Here is a 19,509-nt window from a genome sequence, read left to right on the forward strand (position 1 = left end):
TGGAAACAAGAATTGCAAGTAACAATAGTTTGGTCTGCAAATTACTTCTGAGTACTTGATCAGATGGCTGAGACTTTGTGGTTTTGGGTTAAATTTATTAATGACTGATACACAGTGAAATCCAGAATGCCTTTATTTATATCTTTGCAGTGTAGTAATGTTGCCCATTTCAGGGAGTACTTTTTCTTGAAGTCTGTTTGCTACATTATTATTTAAAAATAATATAAAAAATCTGATATTCTGTCAAAATTTATTTATTTTTCCTTTGTTTAGAAAGTAATTGAATGAGGCAGAGTGTTTTTGTAGTCCTTTAAAAGTAATAGTCCAATATTTTCCATGCATTCTGTCTTTAGGAACTATTTCTCCCTTTGGTGAAGGGGAAAATAAGTGGAAAAATATCAGAATCTAAAGGCTTAATGGTTTTATTGCTGAATTTTAATTATAATAATAAACACCTCTGTCCATGACCTTGGAATTTATAATGCAGTGAGAGATTTATTGACATGTAATTCGGAAGAAAAATGGGATTATTGCATAATTACAGTGTGTGGTTATTAAGTGTATGTACTTACATACCACTTATTCCTGTTATTTCAAGACCTTCAACTATCTTTCAGTTTTCATTCAAGAGTACAGAAAAACTTCATGTTAAATCCAGCTCCTGGCAGATCTGTTATTTTATTGGCTCAACTACAAAGTAACTTTGTTACCTTGAAATGTGCAGTGGAAATCAATCGATCTTTAAAACACCATTTGATTTTTGTTTTTTAATGTTCTAAACCCATTTTTTGCTGGTCATTTAGATATCAACATGTAGGACTTTCTGCTGTAAAGTTCTTGATATACAAGCCCTTTATACGAAGACTTGCTTCTTGCTGCTGCTTAACTAGGCTGTCTCTAGGGCCCCTTTATTTTTTCACCTTAGTCAGGTTTTCCCATGATCTCCCTTGCTGTTTGTGTGAAGTTAACTGTCCAGAGATCTTTTATATCTTCTTGTGAAACATTAAGTAACTAACTCTTAAACACCTGTTTAAATATAACGAGGTATAGGTTTAGACTAAACTTAGAGATGCATTCCTTTGTATTTTCCCCCCTTTCTTAGCTACGTACAGTGAAAGCAGTTATGTCTAACTTTCTCGTAAGATGGATTTTGAATTTAATAGGGTTGTATGTTTTTTAGGTATTGGTTGATTTTCAAGGGCAAGTTGCTGGTGGTTTTTTTATCCCCTCAAATTTTCTACCACTGTCAGCTTCCAGTACCTATGCCTATGATATCTTTTTATCAGGGTAAGTGTGGAAGCTCTTCAAGAGTGTAGTAGGATAACTAATTCAAAGCATCTTACAGTATGCATTATGGGAAACCTATTGAAGGTCTTGCATCTTATTGCTGTCTTAATAAAATAGTATTTAAAAGTTTTCAGCTGAAGTAAACCCACCTTATTTATTTTATTTTTGTGTGTAGACTATAAAATAAGTAGTTACGTGATCAAAAATGACTAATTTAAGCTTCTCAGTTCTAAGGTAAGTCTCATGATTTTTCCAAGTTAGCTGTTGTACAAGAACATTTCTTAGCTGAGAGAATGAAAAAATGTGTTCTTTTGAAAAAAGGGAAAAAAAATTCAATAAAGTTACTGTTTTTTGTGGTATCCAATGTATTTGATAATAAGCCACATTTATTACTGTGAAAAATGTGAATAGTGATTCAATTTAATAATTGCAGTGATTTATTGCTGTCAGTGAGTATCATGTTGGCTTCAGGATCTGTGGGCACCATGCTCAGAGAAATGTATTCCTCATTTAGAGTTTGTGTTCTCTGTTGGCATTTGGTGCACCACAAAGCGTATCCAGAGGGAAGGGAGACACCCAATCAATATGCCTTTATAGTACTTTGATCTTCTTGTTGAATATGGGGCTGTGATAATCTTTGAAGCTTTTTCAATGGAACGATTTAAATTTGCCTTTTGTATTTGTTAAATATTGTTTTACTCTATCTGTTCTTTCTGCTGTTATATGTGTTCATATATATATATATTTATATATATATATGCGCTGTTTGCTTACCTCTATTCCTTTAATAAATTGTAAACTTTGATTATAATCCTATTTTGAAGACTGAGCCATTTATAACACTGCTGAGAAGACCGACCACTCTCCAGTTTTTAATGAAGAGGGACAGTGGTGACCTGCATTAAAAAAATACAGATCTTTTTAGTATGAAATGATATATTGTGTGTATATATGTAAGTAATATAATATATATATAATATCAGTTATATATTGCTTATATAATATATAAGCAATATCTTTTGCTTATTTAATATATATATTAAATAAGCAAAATTGCTTATATATTATATTATTGCTTATATAGTATATAAGCAATATTATATATATATAATGATATATAATAATGTAAATTCATTTCTGTTTTATTGAGGTTTAAAGAGTAAAAGGGATGAAGTTTTTATGTGCGTGTGTCATGTATGTGTGTTTTCCCCCTGCAGATGCTTCATGCAGTAGAGTGTGGGTGGCATGATATTAAAATTAAATATGCATACATTCACTAAACAGCATTTGGGACTGTCTGCAGAAACACACATCTACTTGAATACAAATGTGTGCAGTGTGGTTAGAACTCTCTGAAAGGGAACACAGTTTTTGAATGTAAGCTGTATAAAAACTGATAAATCTGCCTAAGCCTACTTTAACGTTTCCTGTTAAAAAAAATAAAATAATGGATTTGACCAATTCTTTTAGTTAAAGAAAAAGAAAAACTTTTGCTGAAGCAATATCAAAACTTTAGCCAGTGTAAATTGGTGTTCTTGGTGTTGTCCATAAGTACCTGATGTGATGGCCCACCCTAACACACCACTGTCGGGTGGAGTTGTATAGCAGCCTCTTCCAGGAGGAAAAGTTAAGTGACTCAGCAGGGACAACGACTGTATTGGACTCAGGGTAAGCGTAATTTCTTTCTCAGAATCAAACATTAAGTTCTGTTTAGGTGATACCTTGAAACTGTAATCAAGATTTTTAGGGTTCTCCCTGTTGAACCAATGTCTGAAGTTAAGACTGGTATCCCTAGTATCCAGTATCCGAGTATCCTAGTAGATACTAGTAGCCCTAGTATCCCATAGCGTTTGTTTCTTCAATTTAGTTCTGAAACAGAGTGCTGTGTGACTTACTGTGTCCCTGATGCCTTTTTAGTCTGTGTCCACATTCCTACTGACTTCACACTGTGTATGCCATTTTAAATAAACAATGGAAATGAATTTGTGATTATTTAAACTGTAGGTAATATTCCTTTGTCATCGATGACCTTTTTCTCCCTGCTCCTGAATTATCTTAAATAGCTGTTGTGGCTTAAAAATATTCCAAACAAATTCAGTGGTGCAGATGCAATGGAAGAATTTTTTTTTTTTTTTTTTTAGAACTTGCAATACTCTGTTCCTGGACTTAGAAATCTTACTGATAAAAGAAGATTTATTAAGACCAATAGGACATAGTCAGAGACAGATGGTTTGAAATCAGTTTACCTACGGTGAAGCTCAAGTCAGTGGAGTATGTTGTGTCATCACGGATATGATGAAGAAAGTTTCTTCACTGAAGGGGTTGTGTGATATTGTAACAGGCTGCCCAGGGAAATGGTTGAGTCACGATCTCTGGAGGTCTTCAAGAAACGTGTAGATGTGGAGCTTAGAGGCCTTGTCTAGTGGTAGACTTGGCAGTGCTAGGTTATTCAGTGCTTCTATATCCAACTGAGTATTTCTGTATATGTACAGTACCATACAGTAACACTTGTAAACCATAACAAAGGGTAAGGACCATGTATACCTTATATTGTACACTGTTTATAAAGGTGCACAGTTAGATAATAAGAAGCACAATTAAGCAAAAGTATTGCAGATGCTTGTATATAGCAGAAAGTGGTGTTAGCAGTATGACAATTGCACCTGTAAAGTTTGTTACCTGACTTCTATACAGGAACATGAGAAAATTATGAGAAGCCCTCTTTCATATTATCAAGTATCTACCATCTTTTTTTTAGCCTTGCACTGTAAGAACTCTAAGGCAGGGGCTCTGTCAGAGTAAAAAATGTAACAATGGCAAAAAATAGAATTGTCTTTTCTGTGGCATGTAAGTAACTAATTTGACAGCATGACACTGCCAGAGCATGGAAAAGCTGTTGCTGCTGCTGCAGGGCTGTCTAGCCTGCAACTGCAAAGGCTTAGCTTTTATGGTAGCAAAGGAAAGGAATTCACTTTTTCCAAAGACAATGAAGAAACATCTGTCCTTTTTTTTTTTTTTTTTTTTTTTTAACAACAAAGAAACCCACCTCCCTCATTCGTAGTGATTTGGGTTTCTGAAATTTAAAAAAAAAGAAAAAAAAGAAAAAAAAAAGTGCAATGCAATCAGTGGCAGGAGAGGAGGTAGCACATCAGAGATGAACAAGGAATGAATGATCTTATAGTTGTACCACCTAGCATATGAATTCAAATGTTTATAGTCACCATCTCACCATCGTTTTTTTCTTTTTTCTTTTTTCTTTTTTCTTTTTTTTTTTTTAAAAAATCCAATTAAATCTCAGAATGATTAAGCCTAAGCTTTTCTAAAATTGTCTTTGATTATGTTTTGTTATGGTAGTATTCTTCTTCTCTGCAGCCTTCTACTAATACTAACATAATTCACTTAGCTCACAAGACAATATAAATTTCTAGATTGTCACGTGCGTAAATTTGTTATGCTTATTAACATTTTCCAAAATGTTGTTTAGAAGTAGGGTTTCATTATTATCTTTGATTGAATTAGTATATGTCTGACTTGCCCAGTTCATTTTAGTATTCACAAGGGCATCCATCATTTGAGATGGCTTTTCAACTTACATTTCTGCTCAAATGCATTGATGTACCTAGCTAACATGCTGTCCTTAGGCTTTAGGACTACAAACATCTTAACACTGATGTGTTACTTGTTACTACTTGTTAGTACTAACATCCCAGGAGAATCTACCTTAGTGCCTTCCAGTGTAAACCATTCTGTAATTCTATGTGTGGCCGTTTTGTATTTTGCCATTACATCACATAAAAACTTCAGAAGTTTTGTTTAGTTTCACTTACTTTGGAACCAAGAGACATGTGAATAGTATGTCTATTCTGGAACAAGTGTCATGAAGTGAAATTATTCAGGAATAGCTACAGTGTTTAAATTAATAAGCTTTTTTAAGTTCATGGTAACTTTAAAACATCCACAGCTCATTGACTTCAAAAAACGTTTTCAGTCATTCTGTTCTAAACATTTTGAGTTAATGCAATTGAAAAATGTATTCCTTTCTAGTTGATCAGAAAATATATTCTCTTGAGAAATAAGTCTGCATAGTAGCAACAACAACAACAAAAAAATTAACTTATCTTTACATCTTTGAGGTACTGTAATCTGTCCTGAACTAATGCAGGTAAAGTGCTTTTGGTACCTAAACTTGCTTGGATGTCTGCATGGTGCTTCAGTTAACAAATGGACTGTCTAGATATATATAGGAAGGGATATTCACTTTCAGAATATGAGTGCTTACAACTTCTGATAATTTGTCTAAGAAAAATCTCTTGCAAGATGAAAATGTATACATTTTCCCATCATTTGAGTGACCATCCGCAATGTATTTTTTTTTTTAATTGAGATTTTTCTTAATGTTTAGGTTCTAGATCTTTTAAAGTAACTGTGTTACAAGTGCTTTTTCAGCCACGTGCACAATGATTTTACTTCTAGTTTTCTTTACGTGACTACTTGACTTTATGATAGTGATTTGGTAAAGCTTTAGTCATGTTGTATAGTTGTATAGTTTGTGTTCTAATTTTATGGGATTTTCTTACACAGAGCAATCACAGACAATTGTACCCAATACTGTATCAGAAATGTGAAGACATGCCTGAAAGTATTCCTTAATTAACCAGTGCTTTGTTGGTTATCTGTTAAAATTATTTTGCTGATTAGTGTTAATGTTTTGCTTAGTAGCTCCACTTACCTTCTGTTATCTCATTATATGAGGCACTTCCAAAGACAAGCCATTTAGTACTTTGTTAGATAAACTGTGATCTGTAAGGTATGTTTAACTGCTTCTGTGCTACACCACATACTTAAGAGAACAGTCATCATATATGTAATTTCTCAGAATGCCAGCATGTGAAAAGATTGCTGTTTTAAGACTGAAGGTCCAGCAGCACATAGGTTAAAAAAAAATATATAAATCGCTGCTTTTTCTGTAAAGCAGATACATCTCATTCAAATGTCTTTTTGAATACACTCATGTTTCTTTTTCTAGAGGAGTTTAAAGGGCATGTGAAAACATGTCATGGGTGGTCAGCCTCAGGTTAGTTCTGTTTTGCAAGAGCACAACAGCCACATGGAGTTCATTTCAAACTGTTTTAAGACCATACTGCAGCCACTCTGAAACACACTGTGAATCCAGATATAGTATGTTGATATTGCAAAGTTTGGTTTCCAGTTGAGAAGTCTAAATCCATCTTGTTTGTTGTTACATTTCTAAATATATGCCTTAGATGTTCTTTTTCATGTATTGATGAGAAATCTCTGCTATGATTATTTTTCTTTGCCACGGAACTTCTTTCCCTAAGATTTTTCATCCAAATATTTTGTTTTGATTTGTTCTTGATAATGAAGAATTTAAAACAAACAAGCTGTGGAAATTCAACTGTGTAGTTTGAATTACTGTAATTTGATTGTCATTGCAGATATGCACACTGAGAATACAGTTCACATTAAATATGTGTATTTACTATTAACTGTTGCTGCATTTGTATGGTTTGTGTTTGGACCTTTGAAAGATCCAAGATTTCTCTAGGTTATCTGTAGACTGTCTTTTGAGGGGCACTCAGAGGCTATCCTGAAGATTGCATTTGCTGACAGCATTGAATTTACAAGAATGATCGAAAAGCAGAGTAGATGTCCACTTTATCAGGGAGCCCCACTAGACACCTTAACAGACTGTCTGTTTGCAACCAAAATTCCCCGTGGTGCTCTTGTATGGCTAGAAACCAAGGGAATAATGAAGGTTTCAATGCTTGTGGCCATTGAAACATAAACATATAAACATAGTTCTCATTTTTGTTCTTGAAACTGATGTTATTTTCCTAAAGTAATAACTACATGATAATGTTTGCTTTTAGGGTGAAAAAACATATACAGTTATTTCTAAAGATGTCTTCTTATCTGATAAAGAATAATAAGATATACTAATAAAGAAAATAAGACATTCATGAAGAGCAGTGTGTTATATTAACAACAATAATGAATGTTAGTTTTACTTGAATATAAAAAGCAAAATAAATCATTGGAAGAAAGCCACTTAAAAAGATTTAGTTTAAGTCAGTAACACATGCCTTCTGAATGCTGATAACTGGTAACTGATCAGCTGAATGCTGATAACTTCTGAACTGATAACTGAACATAACCAAATTAGACTAGTTTAAACTTTCTCTTAAAGGCCAGCATATTGATCCAATGCTGCTCACTAATAATTGGACCTTCTCTTGGCTAGAAACTTTTGTAGGCTTCCAACTTTTTTCCGCCTGTTATCCTGAGCAGCTATTTACCCCGAACTCTTGGAAAGCTTTTGCAAGGTACTACTACTTCTGCTCTTACCTCTTGGTAGCATTAAAAGCTTCTCTACTCCAAGCTGAAGAGTCCAAGCTCTCTCAGCATTTCCACATAGGAGAGAAACTCCAGTCCCTTCTTGGTCATTGTGGCCCTTCACTAGACTCCCTCCAGTAGCTGCATCTCTGTTGCACCAGGGAGTTCAGAGCTCCAGATGTGGCCTCATCAGTGCTGAGAAGAGGGGAAAGATCACCTCCTTCAATATGATGCCGCATGCATCCTTCTGTGTCACAGGGGCATGGTTCTGATGCATGTTCAGCTTGGTGTCCACCAAGACCCCCAGGCACTTCTCAGCCAAGCTGCTTTCCAGCTGGGGGTCCCCCAGCATACTTTAGTGGCTGGGGTTGTTCCTCACGAGGGACAGAAATTTGCACTTCTCCTCGTTCAGCTTCATCTTTCTGTCAGTCCGACTATTTCTCCAGCATGTTGAGGTCCCTCGGGATAGCAGTATGAACCTCTGGCATATCAGCTACTCCTCCCAGTCTTTTGTCATCAACACACTTGCTGAAGGTGCACTCTGCCCTATCATCCAGATCATTAATGAAGATGTTAAATGTGACCAGACTCGATAATGATTGCTGGGGTACACTGTTAATTCCTGGCTGTTCATTCCAGTGATCACCACCCGCTGAGACCAGCAATTCAGTTTTTGACCTGCCTCACTGTTTGCTTGTCCAGCCCAGACATTGTCAGTTTCTATATTGATTGTCACTGCTAATCTTTAAAAAAAAAAAACACAAACACAAGACAAAACAAAAAGCAAGCAAGAACACACACACACACAATATCCTAGATGAAAAAAGAAAGAAAACAAAACAAAAAACACCACAGAAAAAGTATACCTATGTAGAGCTTGATAAAGCAGTCAGTTTTCCAATCAGATCTGTAGTTTCTGTACATTGTGACAGAAGGGTATGCGCAGTAGCTGTTATTTCTCTTCCTTGGCAAGAGGATTCTTTTACTCCCTCTTAGTTTCATTTCATGAACAGCCATTTAAACAAGCATTTTGGACTCCAGAAGAGTCATAATTCATACATAGTCATGATGCACATTGTTAAATGTGTTATACACCAAGTTCAAAAGCAAACAGTGTGAAAGAAAGTATTTAAATGTTCAGAGTTTTGCTCCTTCATTTTCAAACACTCTTCTGCCTTCCTAACCAGTGAGGGTGTGTTTGCATTTTTTTTTTGATGTGCTTTTATCAGCATATTATTTCTCACTCACCAACTGAAAAGTCAAGTTTTAACTTCATCAGTTAGGCAGATTGGATGATGTAATATAGAAAAGAGAGATAAAAAAAAAGACAGTTGTCATTTATGCTCTGTATGACCTATGTTTTACAAAAAATGAGACAATGGAGAAGTATATTTTAGCTGGTGGATTAATGGATTCTGTCTGAACTTTGTATTCTTTTTCTATGGACAGTTATTTGGTATTTACCTAAAACACCTTTACAAGGGGTATTCAATGTACATTTCTTTTAAAAAATAGTATTTTGTATCTAGATTGAAAATGCACATACCAAATTTCATCCTGAAGACAAAATCTTTAATTTCACGGATCTGTTTATAACACAGATACTTCAGTATCTTGTAGTGCTGTGTTGTTGTTTCTGTGTAGTTTATATCGAATTTAGTAAGCAGTTTGATCTGGCTTTGCTGATCTTGGAAAACATGCTCTCAGTATAAATATGTTGCACATGCTTTGCATGAATTTAAACTGTATGACTGTCATCATTCATCTAGAATGATTATCCCTCTGTTCTTTTGAATAGAGTGGTAAAGAATGACCATGCTGAGCTTTTGTTTCTTTTTGTAACTGGTTTTAACGAAAAAACAAAAATTGTTAAAATTATTTTAGAAATTTGAACTCATCCTTTGTACACCCAATTAGATTTTTCTTCAGTGCTATCAGTTACATGCTGTTCTCACCAACAAGTGGTTTTTCACTCTGTTTATGGAGAAAAAGAAGTCCAAATCTAAAATATGTCTAGAGGGAACTCTCTTTATGGATGCTGATGAAAACTCAACCAACTATGGGATTTTGGTGGACTGTAGAGGAAATGCAGTGAAGTCTAAAGGAGTACCTGAATGCCTAAACATCTGAATTATATGAATAACTGTCATTTTATGAAATGTCTATAAATTGGAGTTTGGCTTCTAAGTTGTTTCAGAATCACTTATGCTTGAAAGTGAAAGCTCAGCATCTTCACAAAACTATGTGCAGGCATAGTAGGTTTTTAAAACCTCCATCCGTGTTATCACATTCAGCCTTAACTTTCTAACAATTGTAATTGTCCACAGGAAACATTTCAAGATAAATGCACTATCAGGTTTTGAAATTTTCTTATTTTTGTAAATAGTAAGACCTGGGGAGCAAAATAAGGGCTATATTGTGGATTAAGTGAAATATCTCAAGGCTGTGCTTTTCTGATAACTGAACCTGAAGTGACCTTTCTCAGACACAATTACAGAGCTGTATGTTTTTCCTTTAATTTCATCAGGGGTTTAATTAGTATACAAATAAAACTTCCCTTATCTTCCTTTCTACCTAATTGGCTTGTCTTCGCTTATATATGAAGTATGTGAAAATGGGCTGTAATTAGGGTGACCGTGTTAACCTTTTTTTCTCAAATGTACTGTTGCCTAAAGGCCTCAAGGCCTAAAAACAGTGCTTTGGATTATTGCTTTGCAATCACTATGGCTCTCCCATAGGTTTTCTCATGAGCAGAAGGGCTTTGGGTGCTGCCGGTTCCCACTGCTTAACGGGATCTTCATTCTTCTCCCCACTAAATGTTTATTGATTATCTCACTGCTCCACACTCAGCCTCCAACAACTTAATATCAGGTGACAGTCAGGAGAGTTCTCCAAGTAATTAGAGTGGAGCATTGAGGGAACAATTAGGAGCAGAGTTATTAAACTTGATTTATCCTATTCTCTCCTGAACACTTTCTTGGATATCAGAACATCACACTTTCACAATCTACCCTGGCTGAGAAATTAGTGGCTAACCTGCTGCTTATCATTGTTGCCTTGCTGCCTTGAGGCACACCCTCTTGGTTTCAGTCACTCAGCTGGAAATATTAGAGTCCATAAAGTTTATCAAGGGTTTTAATTAGATCAATCTGCAGAAAGAAAAAAAAGAGAGAGGCGTAGCAGGCATTACTGTAGAACATTCCATACTGTATTTGAGCAATTTTCAAGGCTTGACTTTAACCCAAAGTAGCAAGGATCTTCAAATAAATGCTGAAATTGTTTTTAGGGAGCTGTTTTGTTTACAGTTTGCGTAGCTATTGCAATGTGATTGATTGGAAAAGTCTGAATCCTTTGGAGATTTCTCCAAAGAATGGTGGAAGTTGTCAAAATGATAAAACATTAAGATTTTTGATTTAACCATTTCTGTATTGCTTTGTCGTTAGCTACTATGGATTGCTGACCATACTTCTCCAAGAGTTGGGCTTCATGCTTTCATCCCTGTTATTGCTTAGGCCTGTTATTAATAGGCCTGGTATTAATAGGCCTGTGCTTGCAATTGGTAAACATTATCAATTAGAAGCTCAAACAAGCTTTTGACACTTAGTGAGTCTCTTCACCATCTGTGGTCAGTGACGAAAGCTGTACAGTGGAACAGCCTACTCTTTAGTCCTTGTAGGAGGATAGCTATCTAATAAAAGTTAAATAAATATGCATCCCTTTTTACCAGGGTGTTCATATTAGCCTGTGTTTCTCTGGTCACTTAGACCACTAGTATCTTGGAGCAAGACTCCAGATGCTTACATCAAAGTATTAGGAGGATTATCTTCTTTGTAGGCCAGAGCTCAGTCCTGTGACTGCATCTGTAAAGCACTTTTTTCAAGTAGGTTGGGAAAGTTATGGTATCCAGAGCATTGCACCACAGGTGCTCAATAAATTTTCTTTGTCAAAAGATGAGAATATGCATGGGAGGAACATCACTCTGCTTTCATAGCTGTGTTTCCTCAATACCGACTTAGCCTAATATAAACAAACAGTAAGCACGATAAATGGAAGAAGGCAATGTTCTTTGTTCTTAAATGATAGACGGCTCCTTTTATCCCTGCCAATACATTTCTAATAATTTGGACATAATTTTTCTGAAATTCCTATTATCCATAAATTAAGCTGTACAGACAAGATTTTGATAGTTGCTGGTGGCATCAGAGTAATTTCTGAAAGCAATGTTTCTGGTTTTGGGCATGTGGAATGAGGAAATCTGTGTTTTAATTTTATTTATCTTTCTTTTCCAGGTAAAAATATCATATTTAGTCTAAATTCTTGATATACAGTAGATTTACAATTGATTTTTACAGTAGTGATTAACCTCAACCTGGATTTCGTAAATTGCCAAACAGAGAGTTCTGGTAGTAGTACTATACCTTAAAGTATGCTGTTAAAATAACTGATTGCTTTTATTGTCTTGAGATTTTTTTATTTTTTATTTTTAAATAGGCAATCCATAGATTTCAGTTTGTTTCACAGGATTATACTGCTTGGTGCTGTACCTCTTTATTTTATAGAAATATTGTCTAACTTTTTTTGAAGTGCTTTTGACTCTTAGCTAGGTTTTGAGCTTTTTTGGATTGACTTGCCGAGGTGATTGGCTCTGGGGCAGATGCGTTCTGTAGTGGAGCCGGGGATCGGGACAGGCAGGGCTTTTTTTTCAGCATCGAGGCCCAGCCCTTCAAAAACAGCCCCTAGGGAGTGTGGCGACCAGGATGGGCAAACACGGTGTGGTGGCGCAGTTTGCGCAGGCAGGGTGAGCAGGGAGGGCTGTTCTTTTGCAGCGGTGTTTCCCTTCGGTGCTTGTAACCTGCTTGCGAGGAACCTGGCCGTGGTATCAACCAGGCAGAAAACCATGGCCTCCGCATCTCTTGCAGCCTCTCCAGCCACAGTCACCAATGTAGCTACTCATGTGGAGGGCTTCGGGAAACCCACTGCTGTCCAGATCTTGGGCTGCAGGGTGTGTCCGAGTCTTCTGGCAGTATCCGACAGCAGCAGCGAGGGGATTGCCTGTGGGAGGTGTGCCCAGGTTGAAGATCTGCTCAGCCTGGTGGCGGAGCTTCGGGAGGAGGTGAGCAGGGTCAGGAGCATCAGGGAGTCGGAGAGAGAAATTGACTGGTGGAGGTGTACTCTACCCTCTCTGAGACAGACTCACGAGCCTGCCACAGCACAAGTGTCTCTTGCTACGCAGAAGACAAAAGTTCCCTCATCCCATGAGGCAGCAGGAGGAGACCTAGGCCAAGGAGGGGAATGGAGGCAGGTTCCTGTTTGGGGTGGTAGGCGAGCCCTGTCTCTGCCCACCTCACTTTCCCATCTACCCTTACGTAACAGGTATGAGGGTCTAGAACGTGACAGTCAGAACAACAATGTAGATGAAAGCCCGTCCCAGTTGGAGACAGTGCCTAAGGCAAGGCAGCCTACCCCCGCATTGCTACATCTTCTGTCAAAAGAGAAAGAAGGGTTACTGTCATGGGGGACTCCCTTCTGAAATGGACAGAAGGCCCAGTATTCCGACCGGACCCAACCCACAGGGAAGTCTGTTGCCCCCTGGAGCTCAGGTGAGAGACTTTGCTAAGAAAGTCAAGTGCCTGGTACAGCCCAACAACTACTACCCACTACTGGTCTTTCAGGCAGGTAATGAAGAGGTAGAAACGAGAAGTATGGGAGCGATCAAAATGAACTTTAGGGCTTTGGGGTAACTACTTAAAGGATCAGGGGTACAGGTTGTGTTTGCCTCTGTCCTTCCAGTGGGGGGGACCGATGCTGACAAGTGGGCTCATCACATTAACACGTGGCTTCGGGACTGGTGCAACCGGCAGAACTTTGGGTTCTTTGATCACGGGGAAGGTCTAAGTGACACTGGGCCTGCTGGCACCAGATGGGATGCACCTCTCTCAGAGAGGGGTAAGGATTTTTGCTCAGGAGTTGGCAGAGCTGATAGATAGGGCTTTAAGCTAGAGTTGAAGGGAGAAGTGGATAAAACCAGGCACGCTGGTGATGAACTAAGGGATGGTGTGCTAGAATCAGGAGGGACTGTGTGCCAGTGAGGTCCTTTAGTCAGCTCCACAAGGTGCTACGTGTAGGGAGACGCATTTGAAGTGCTTCTACACAAATGCAAGCGGTGTGAGGAATAAAATGGATGAGCTAGAAGTCTTGGCCCAGTGCCACAGCTACAACATCATTGGCATAAGCAAAACCTGGTGGGATGAGTCTTGTGGCTGGTGTGCTGCAATAGATGGTTACAGGCTCTTCAGGAGGAACAGGCAGGGTAGGCGAGGTGGCGATGTATGTGAAGCATGAGCCGGACTGCGTGGAACTTCAAGTTGGCAATGGCAAAGTTGAGAGCCTCTGGGTAAGGATTAAGGGACAAACAAAGGGGATGTCATTGTGGGAGTCTATTACAGACCACCTGGCCAGGACGACAATGCCAATGAATTATTCTTTGCAGAACTAAGAGATGCCTCGAGATCAACTGCCCTTGTCCTTATGGGGGATTTCAACTTGCCAGACATCAACTGGTATCACCACATGCCTGACATGAGCAGGTCCAGGAGGCTCATAAAGCACCTTGATGATAACTTCTTGGTGCAGGTACTAAGGGAGCCAATTAGGAAAGGTGCCCTGCTAGATCTGTTGCTGGAGAACTGAGAGGGTCTTGTGGGAGACATGGCAAGTGGCGGCCGTCTCAGTCATAGTGACCATGAAGTGGTTGAGTTTAGAATTTATGGTAACAGAAGGAAAAGTGCCACCAAAACTTCAGCCTTGGATATGGGGAAAGCAGACTTCAGGCTGCTCAGGGAACTAGTCAGCAAGGTTCCCTGGGAAACTGCTTTTGAAGGCATTGGCATCCATCAGTGCTGGTCAGTCTTTAAGCACTGCTTCCTAAAAGCACAAGATCAGGCGATTCCAAAATACCAGAAGGCAGGCAGGCAAGGCAGAAGGCTGACCAGGGATCTTCTACTGGAGCATAGGCAGAAAAAGAAAGTGTACGGCTGCTGGAAGGAGGGTCAAGTGATGAGGAAGGAATACAGGGATGCTGTTCGTGTTTGTAGGTAGAAAATTTGTGGGGCCAAAGCCCAACTAGAGTTGAAGCTGGCCAGGTCTGTGGGAGACAATAAAAAAGGGTTTTTTTAGATTTGTGAACAGAAAAAGGATAACCCAAGAAAACATAGGTCTGCTACTTGATGGGGAAGGTCACCTCACAGAAAAGGACATAGGACAGAGACGTTTAACGCCTTCTTTGCCTCCATCTTCAATGCAGATGATGGGCTTCAGCACCCTGGGTGCCCTGAGCTAGAGGACCTTGACAGTGGGAATGATAAACTCCCAACTGACCCTGAACATCTGCGGGAGTTGCTGCTCCACTTGGATCCATTTAAGTCCATGGATCCAGATGGGATTCATCCCAGGGTGCTTAAAGAGCTGACTGACACCACTGTGGGACCTCTCTCAATTATTTTTCAATGGTCATGGGAATCCAGAGAGGTCCTAGTAGACTGGAAGCTTGCAAATGTTGTACAAATTTTCAAGAAGTGCAGGAAAGAAGAGCCTGACACCTACTGGCCTGTCAGTCTTACATCAGTGCCTGGTAAAATTATGGAGAAGATGATTCTTGAAGTTATTCTTGCACACCTGGGGGGCAATGCAGTCATTGGTCCCAGCCAACATGGGTTCATGAGGAGTAGGTCCTGCCTAACAAATTTCATCTCCTTTTATGATAAGATCACCCATCTAGTCAACCAAGGGAAATGAGCTGACGTGATCTTTTTGGACTACAGCAAGCCTTTTGACACGGTTTCTCATTGGATCCTACTGGACAAAATGTCCAGCATACAACTTAACAAAGCCAGCATGTGATGGGTGAGCAATTGGCTGATGGGCAGGGCTCAAAGGGTTGTGGTAAATGGGGCCACATGCAGCTGGTGGATAGTCACTAGTGGGGTCCCTCAAGGCTCCATTTTAGGGCCAGTCCTCTTCAATGCTTTTATAAATGATCTGGATGTAGGACTAGAAGGTGTTTTGAACATACTTGCTGACAACAGCAAACTTGGAGAAGTTGTGGGCCCTGATGAGGGTGGAAAGGCGTTACTGGGCGATCACCAGCCACATGAAGTTTAACAAAAGCATGTGCCGGATCCTGCATCTGGGACAGGGCAGCCCTAGGTATACGTACAGACTGGGCAATGAGATCACAGAATCACAGAATCACAGAACTGTAGGGGTTGGAAGGGACCTTGAAAGATCCTGGAGAGCAGCCCCACAGGGAGGGATCTTGGGGTTCTGGTTGACAGCAAATGAGCTGGCAGTGTGCCCTGGCAGCCAGGAGGGCCAACCATATCTTGGGGTGCATCAAGCACGGCACTGCTAGTCGGTCAAGGGAGGTGATGGTCTCGCTCTACTCTGCACTGGTGTGGCCTCCCCTCTAGTACTGTGTGCAGTTGTGGGCACCACAGTACAAACAGGATGTGAAATTATCGGAGAGTGTCCAGAGGAGGCCTATGAAGACGGTGAAGGGCCTAGAGGGGAAGACGTATGAGGAGTAGCTGAGGGCACTGGGCCTGTTCAGCCTGAAAAAGAGGAGGCTGAGGGGGGACCTCATCGCAGTCTACAACTTCCTCGCGAGGGGGAGTGGAGAGACAGGTGACCTATTCTCTGTAAACACCAGTGATAGGAGCCGCGGGAATGGCGTTAAGCTTAGGCAGGGGAAGTTTAGGCTGGACATCAGGAAGAGGTTCTTCACCAAGAGGGTGGTTGCACACTGGAACAGGCTCCCCAGGGATGTAGTCACGGCACCAAGCCTGTCTGAATTTAAGAAGCAGTTGGACTGTGCACTTAGCCACATGGTCTAAACTTTTGTGTAGACCTGTGTGGAGCCAGGAGTTAGACTTGATGATCCTTTTGGGTCCCTTCCAACTCGTGATATTCTATGATTCTATGAAGATTAGTGAAGTTTTCAGTGCCCTACAAATTTTTATCAGTCTTTTGTATCTACTGAGTAAAATTATGCAAAATATTCTTAAAACTTAAGCAGAAACAGATTCCTAAATTTTGAATACATGGTGAAAGAACACAGGGTGCAAAGGCAGCTTTGCAGCCTTCTTTATCTTTTTATATTGCTTTAGAATCTATCAGGAAATTTGCATTTTTAAAAGAATGTTTAGAGCTGCCTATTGTATTTTTTTTCCAAAAAAAAAATAAATTAAATACTGTAAGTGAAATGTAACATTTAGCAAAATTAAATCACACTATTAATACTGCAGTCTCAAAAACTATTGATTTATCTCAGCTGAAAGAAGTAGTAACTAGCCAGGTTCCGTATTAATTAGTTTGGTGTGCTATTTGTCATCTGGTGGATTAATCTGAATTGATTTAAAGCACGTTATGTTAATTCTAACCCAGGGAGCAAAATAAAAAATAAAAATATTTTGCATATTGGAAAACTCTTGTTAGCACATCGAAAGCACTGTAAAGTAGTGATTTAAGAAGTATTGCAGCAATGTTGTACTTTGTGCACTAACAGAGAACATTAGTATTTTTTTTTTTATCTTGAATTGTCTGATTCATGCATAATATTTAAATAAATACAGCTTTGTTTCATTCCTTTCATTGTGAATGTTTTTTCTTAATGCTTCTTTTAAATTAAGGCTTGAGAATATTTTGTTCCCTTTAATGCTGTACTCTGGATTCTTTCCACTGTGTTTAGAATCTGTTATTTGTAAATATGGTACCTGTAGCATAGTATATGTACCTGTTCGATCAACACATCACTTTATTGTATAAAACATAATTGTACACAGGCAATGTATTAAAAATTGGGGTGTTGTGAGTTAGTAATGTTTCTGCTTGAGAATTTCTAAAACGGTAGTATGTAATGGTCCAAATCTACTTCACACAGTCAGTCTGTTTTCCGCTTTGTTTAATAGCCTATGGCATAAATTGAAGTTAATTATTTGGGCTGACAAGTAACTCTGCTTTCTGTCTGCTTGCAGAGGCTCTTCGAGGCAAAGATGGAGCTGAGAAGAAAAGATCAATCTCTGCGTCAGCTCAATAGACTTCTTACCCAGCTGGAGCAGGAGAAGCGTCAACTGAAAGAGAGCGTCCATGATGCAGAGAGTGCCCTCTGCATGGCAGCAAAGTGAGCGCTGGGACCTTGGGGAGATCACTTAAAACAGACAAAAGATCAATTCTTACTTTCATGCACAGGGTTTTAGCCCTAGCTAATGTAATGCTTGAAAACAAAAGTGCATCTGTCTCTCTTTGAAATTCAATGATAGTCTTCTAAGAAGAAAACTGTTAGTTCAACATATTAGATGTATGTTTTCTGTAGTTAGCCCACAAAAGTACTCCAAATTCTGGGTCCTGAAATAGCACAGGCATTTTTGTTTGGCAATTATGTTACTGATTTGACAACATCTCTTTGGCAGAGCCCTTGCTGAGGTGATTGGCTCTGGGGCAGACGCATTCTGCAGTGGAGTGGGGGATCGGGACAGGCAGGGCTTTTTTTCAGCATCGAGGCCACTCGACCGAGCCAAGGGAGCCAATAGGGCCCAGGGCTCGGCAGCCGTCATGAGGGAGGCTGATGAGCCGTAGGCAGAGCCAGCAGCACCCCCTCCCCAGCTGTTCAAAAGCTGCTCCTAGGGAGTGCGGCGGCCAGGATGGGCAAACAGGGCGTGGCGCGTCAGAAGGGCAGGGCAGGGCAGTTTCACCTCATTTCAGGATTTTGGTATTCCATTGACTTTTACAAGATTATTTCTAACCTCCTAGAACCATAAAGACATATAAGAAGATAACATCTAAGCATTTAAAATTTCCATTATACCTGAGATATGTTTGACTTCTGAAAAACAACAGCTTAGAAGCTTTAAGTGTTTTATGCACAAGTAAAATCATGATTATAATAGTTTTCAGTGAAATGTTTAACAACATAATGAAAATTAAAAATGTTATTTAGTGTGAATGTATTAAAGGAGATGTGACCCGAAGAAGGATTTTTTCGTGAAGGGTTGCCCCTTTTCACCTGGCCTCAACCTATTTTGTGTACTTTATTAAAGAGCATTCCCTATGACACATATATTTATTAAGTTCAGTAAGGGGTTTTTTTGTTTGTTTGTTTTTAATAAAACCAATTTTAAAACTGTCTTATTGCTGTATATAGCAGTTGAAAAAGAAAAAAAAATAGATTCACAGAATCACAGAATTGTAGGGGTTGGAAGGGACCTCGAAAGATCATCGGGTCCAACACCCCTGGCAAAGCAGGTTCCTTAGAGCAGGCTGCCCAGGTAGGCATCCAGATAGGCCTTGAATATCTCCAGAGCAGAAGACTCCACAACCTCCCTGGGCAGCCTGTGCCAATGCTCCGTCACCCTCACAGTGAAGAAGTTCTTTCGCATGTTGGTGTGGAACTTCCTGTGCTCCATCTTGTGGCCATTACTCCTTGTCCTGTCCCCGCAAACCACCGAAAAGAGGTTGGTCAAATCCTTCTGTCTCCATTTTGAAAACTTTTTTTCTAAGAGCTGTAAGCAAATATGATCAGAACTATATTTAAAGACGTTACTTAACTACTCCCAAAAAGCAAGGTAAGTCAACCACAGTCACAGGGCTTTTTGTTACCTGTGGATCACCTGTCAATCTAGGTCCAAAATTCCATCTAAAGATCTTTTATGATCAACACCTGAGAATATTCAAGGAAAAATCTGAATTCCATATCATTAACTAACTTAAAAATTAATGCTTTTGGACTGGCTCTCTAGAACTGATTTTACACAGACAAAAAGCAGTTGCTACATAAGTGAGGCAAACAGAGTAGGAAAAGTATGTCCCTGGCAA

At 39.1% G+C, this 19,509-nt stretch overlaps 1 protein-coding gene across 2 annotated transcripts in view; it reads left to right on the forward strand.

Annotated features, from left to right (window-relative positions):
* Positions 1 to 19,509, forward strand: part of CCDC171 (coiled-coil domain containing 171) — a 172,668-nt gene that overhangs the window by 92,996 nt on the left and 60,163 nt on the right. For both annotated transcript variants that reach the window (XM_084304666.1, XM_084304667.1), the window contains exon 20: positions 17,673 to 17,818. In XM_084304666.1, coding sequence (XP_084160792.1) covers positions 17,673 to 17,818 — 146 coding nt within the window. The remainder of the gene's footprint in view (positions 1 to 17,672; positions 17,819 to 19,509) is intronic.

Source organism: Netta rufina, assembly GCF_964035555.1.
Source record: "Netta rufina genome assembly, chromosome: Z".
NCBI lineage: Eukaryota > Metazoa > Chordata > Aves > Anseriformes > Anatidae > Netta > Netta rufina.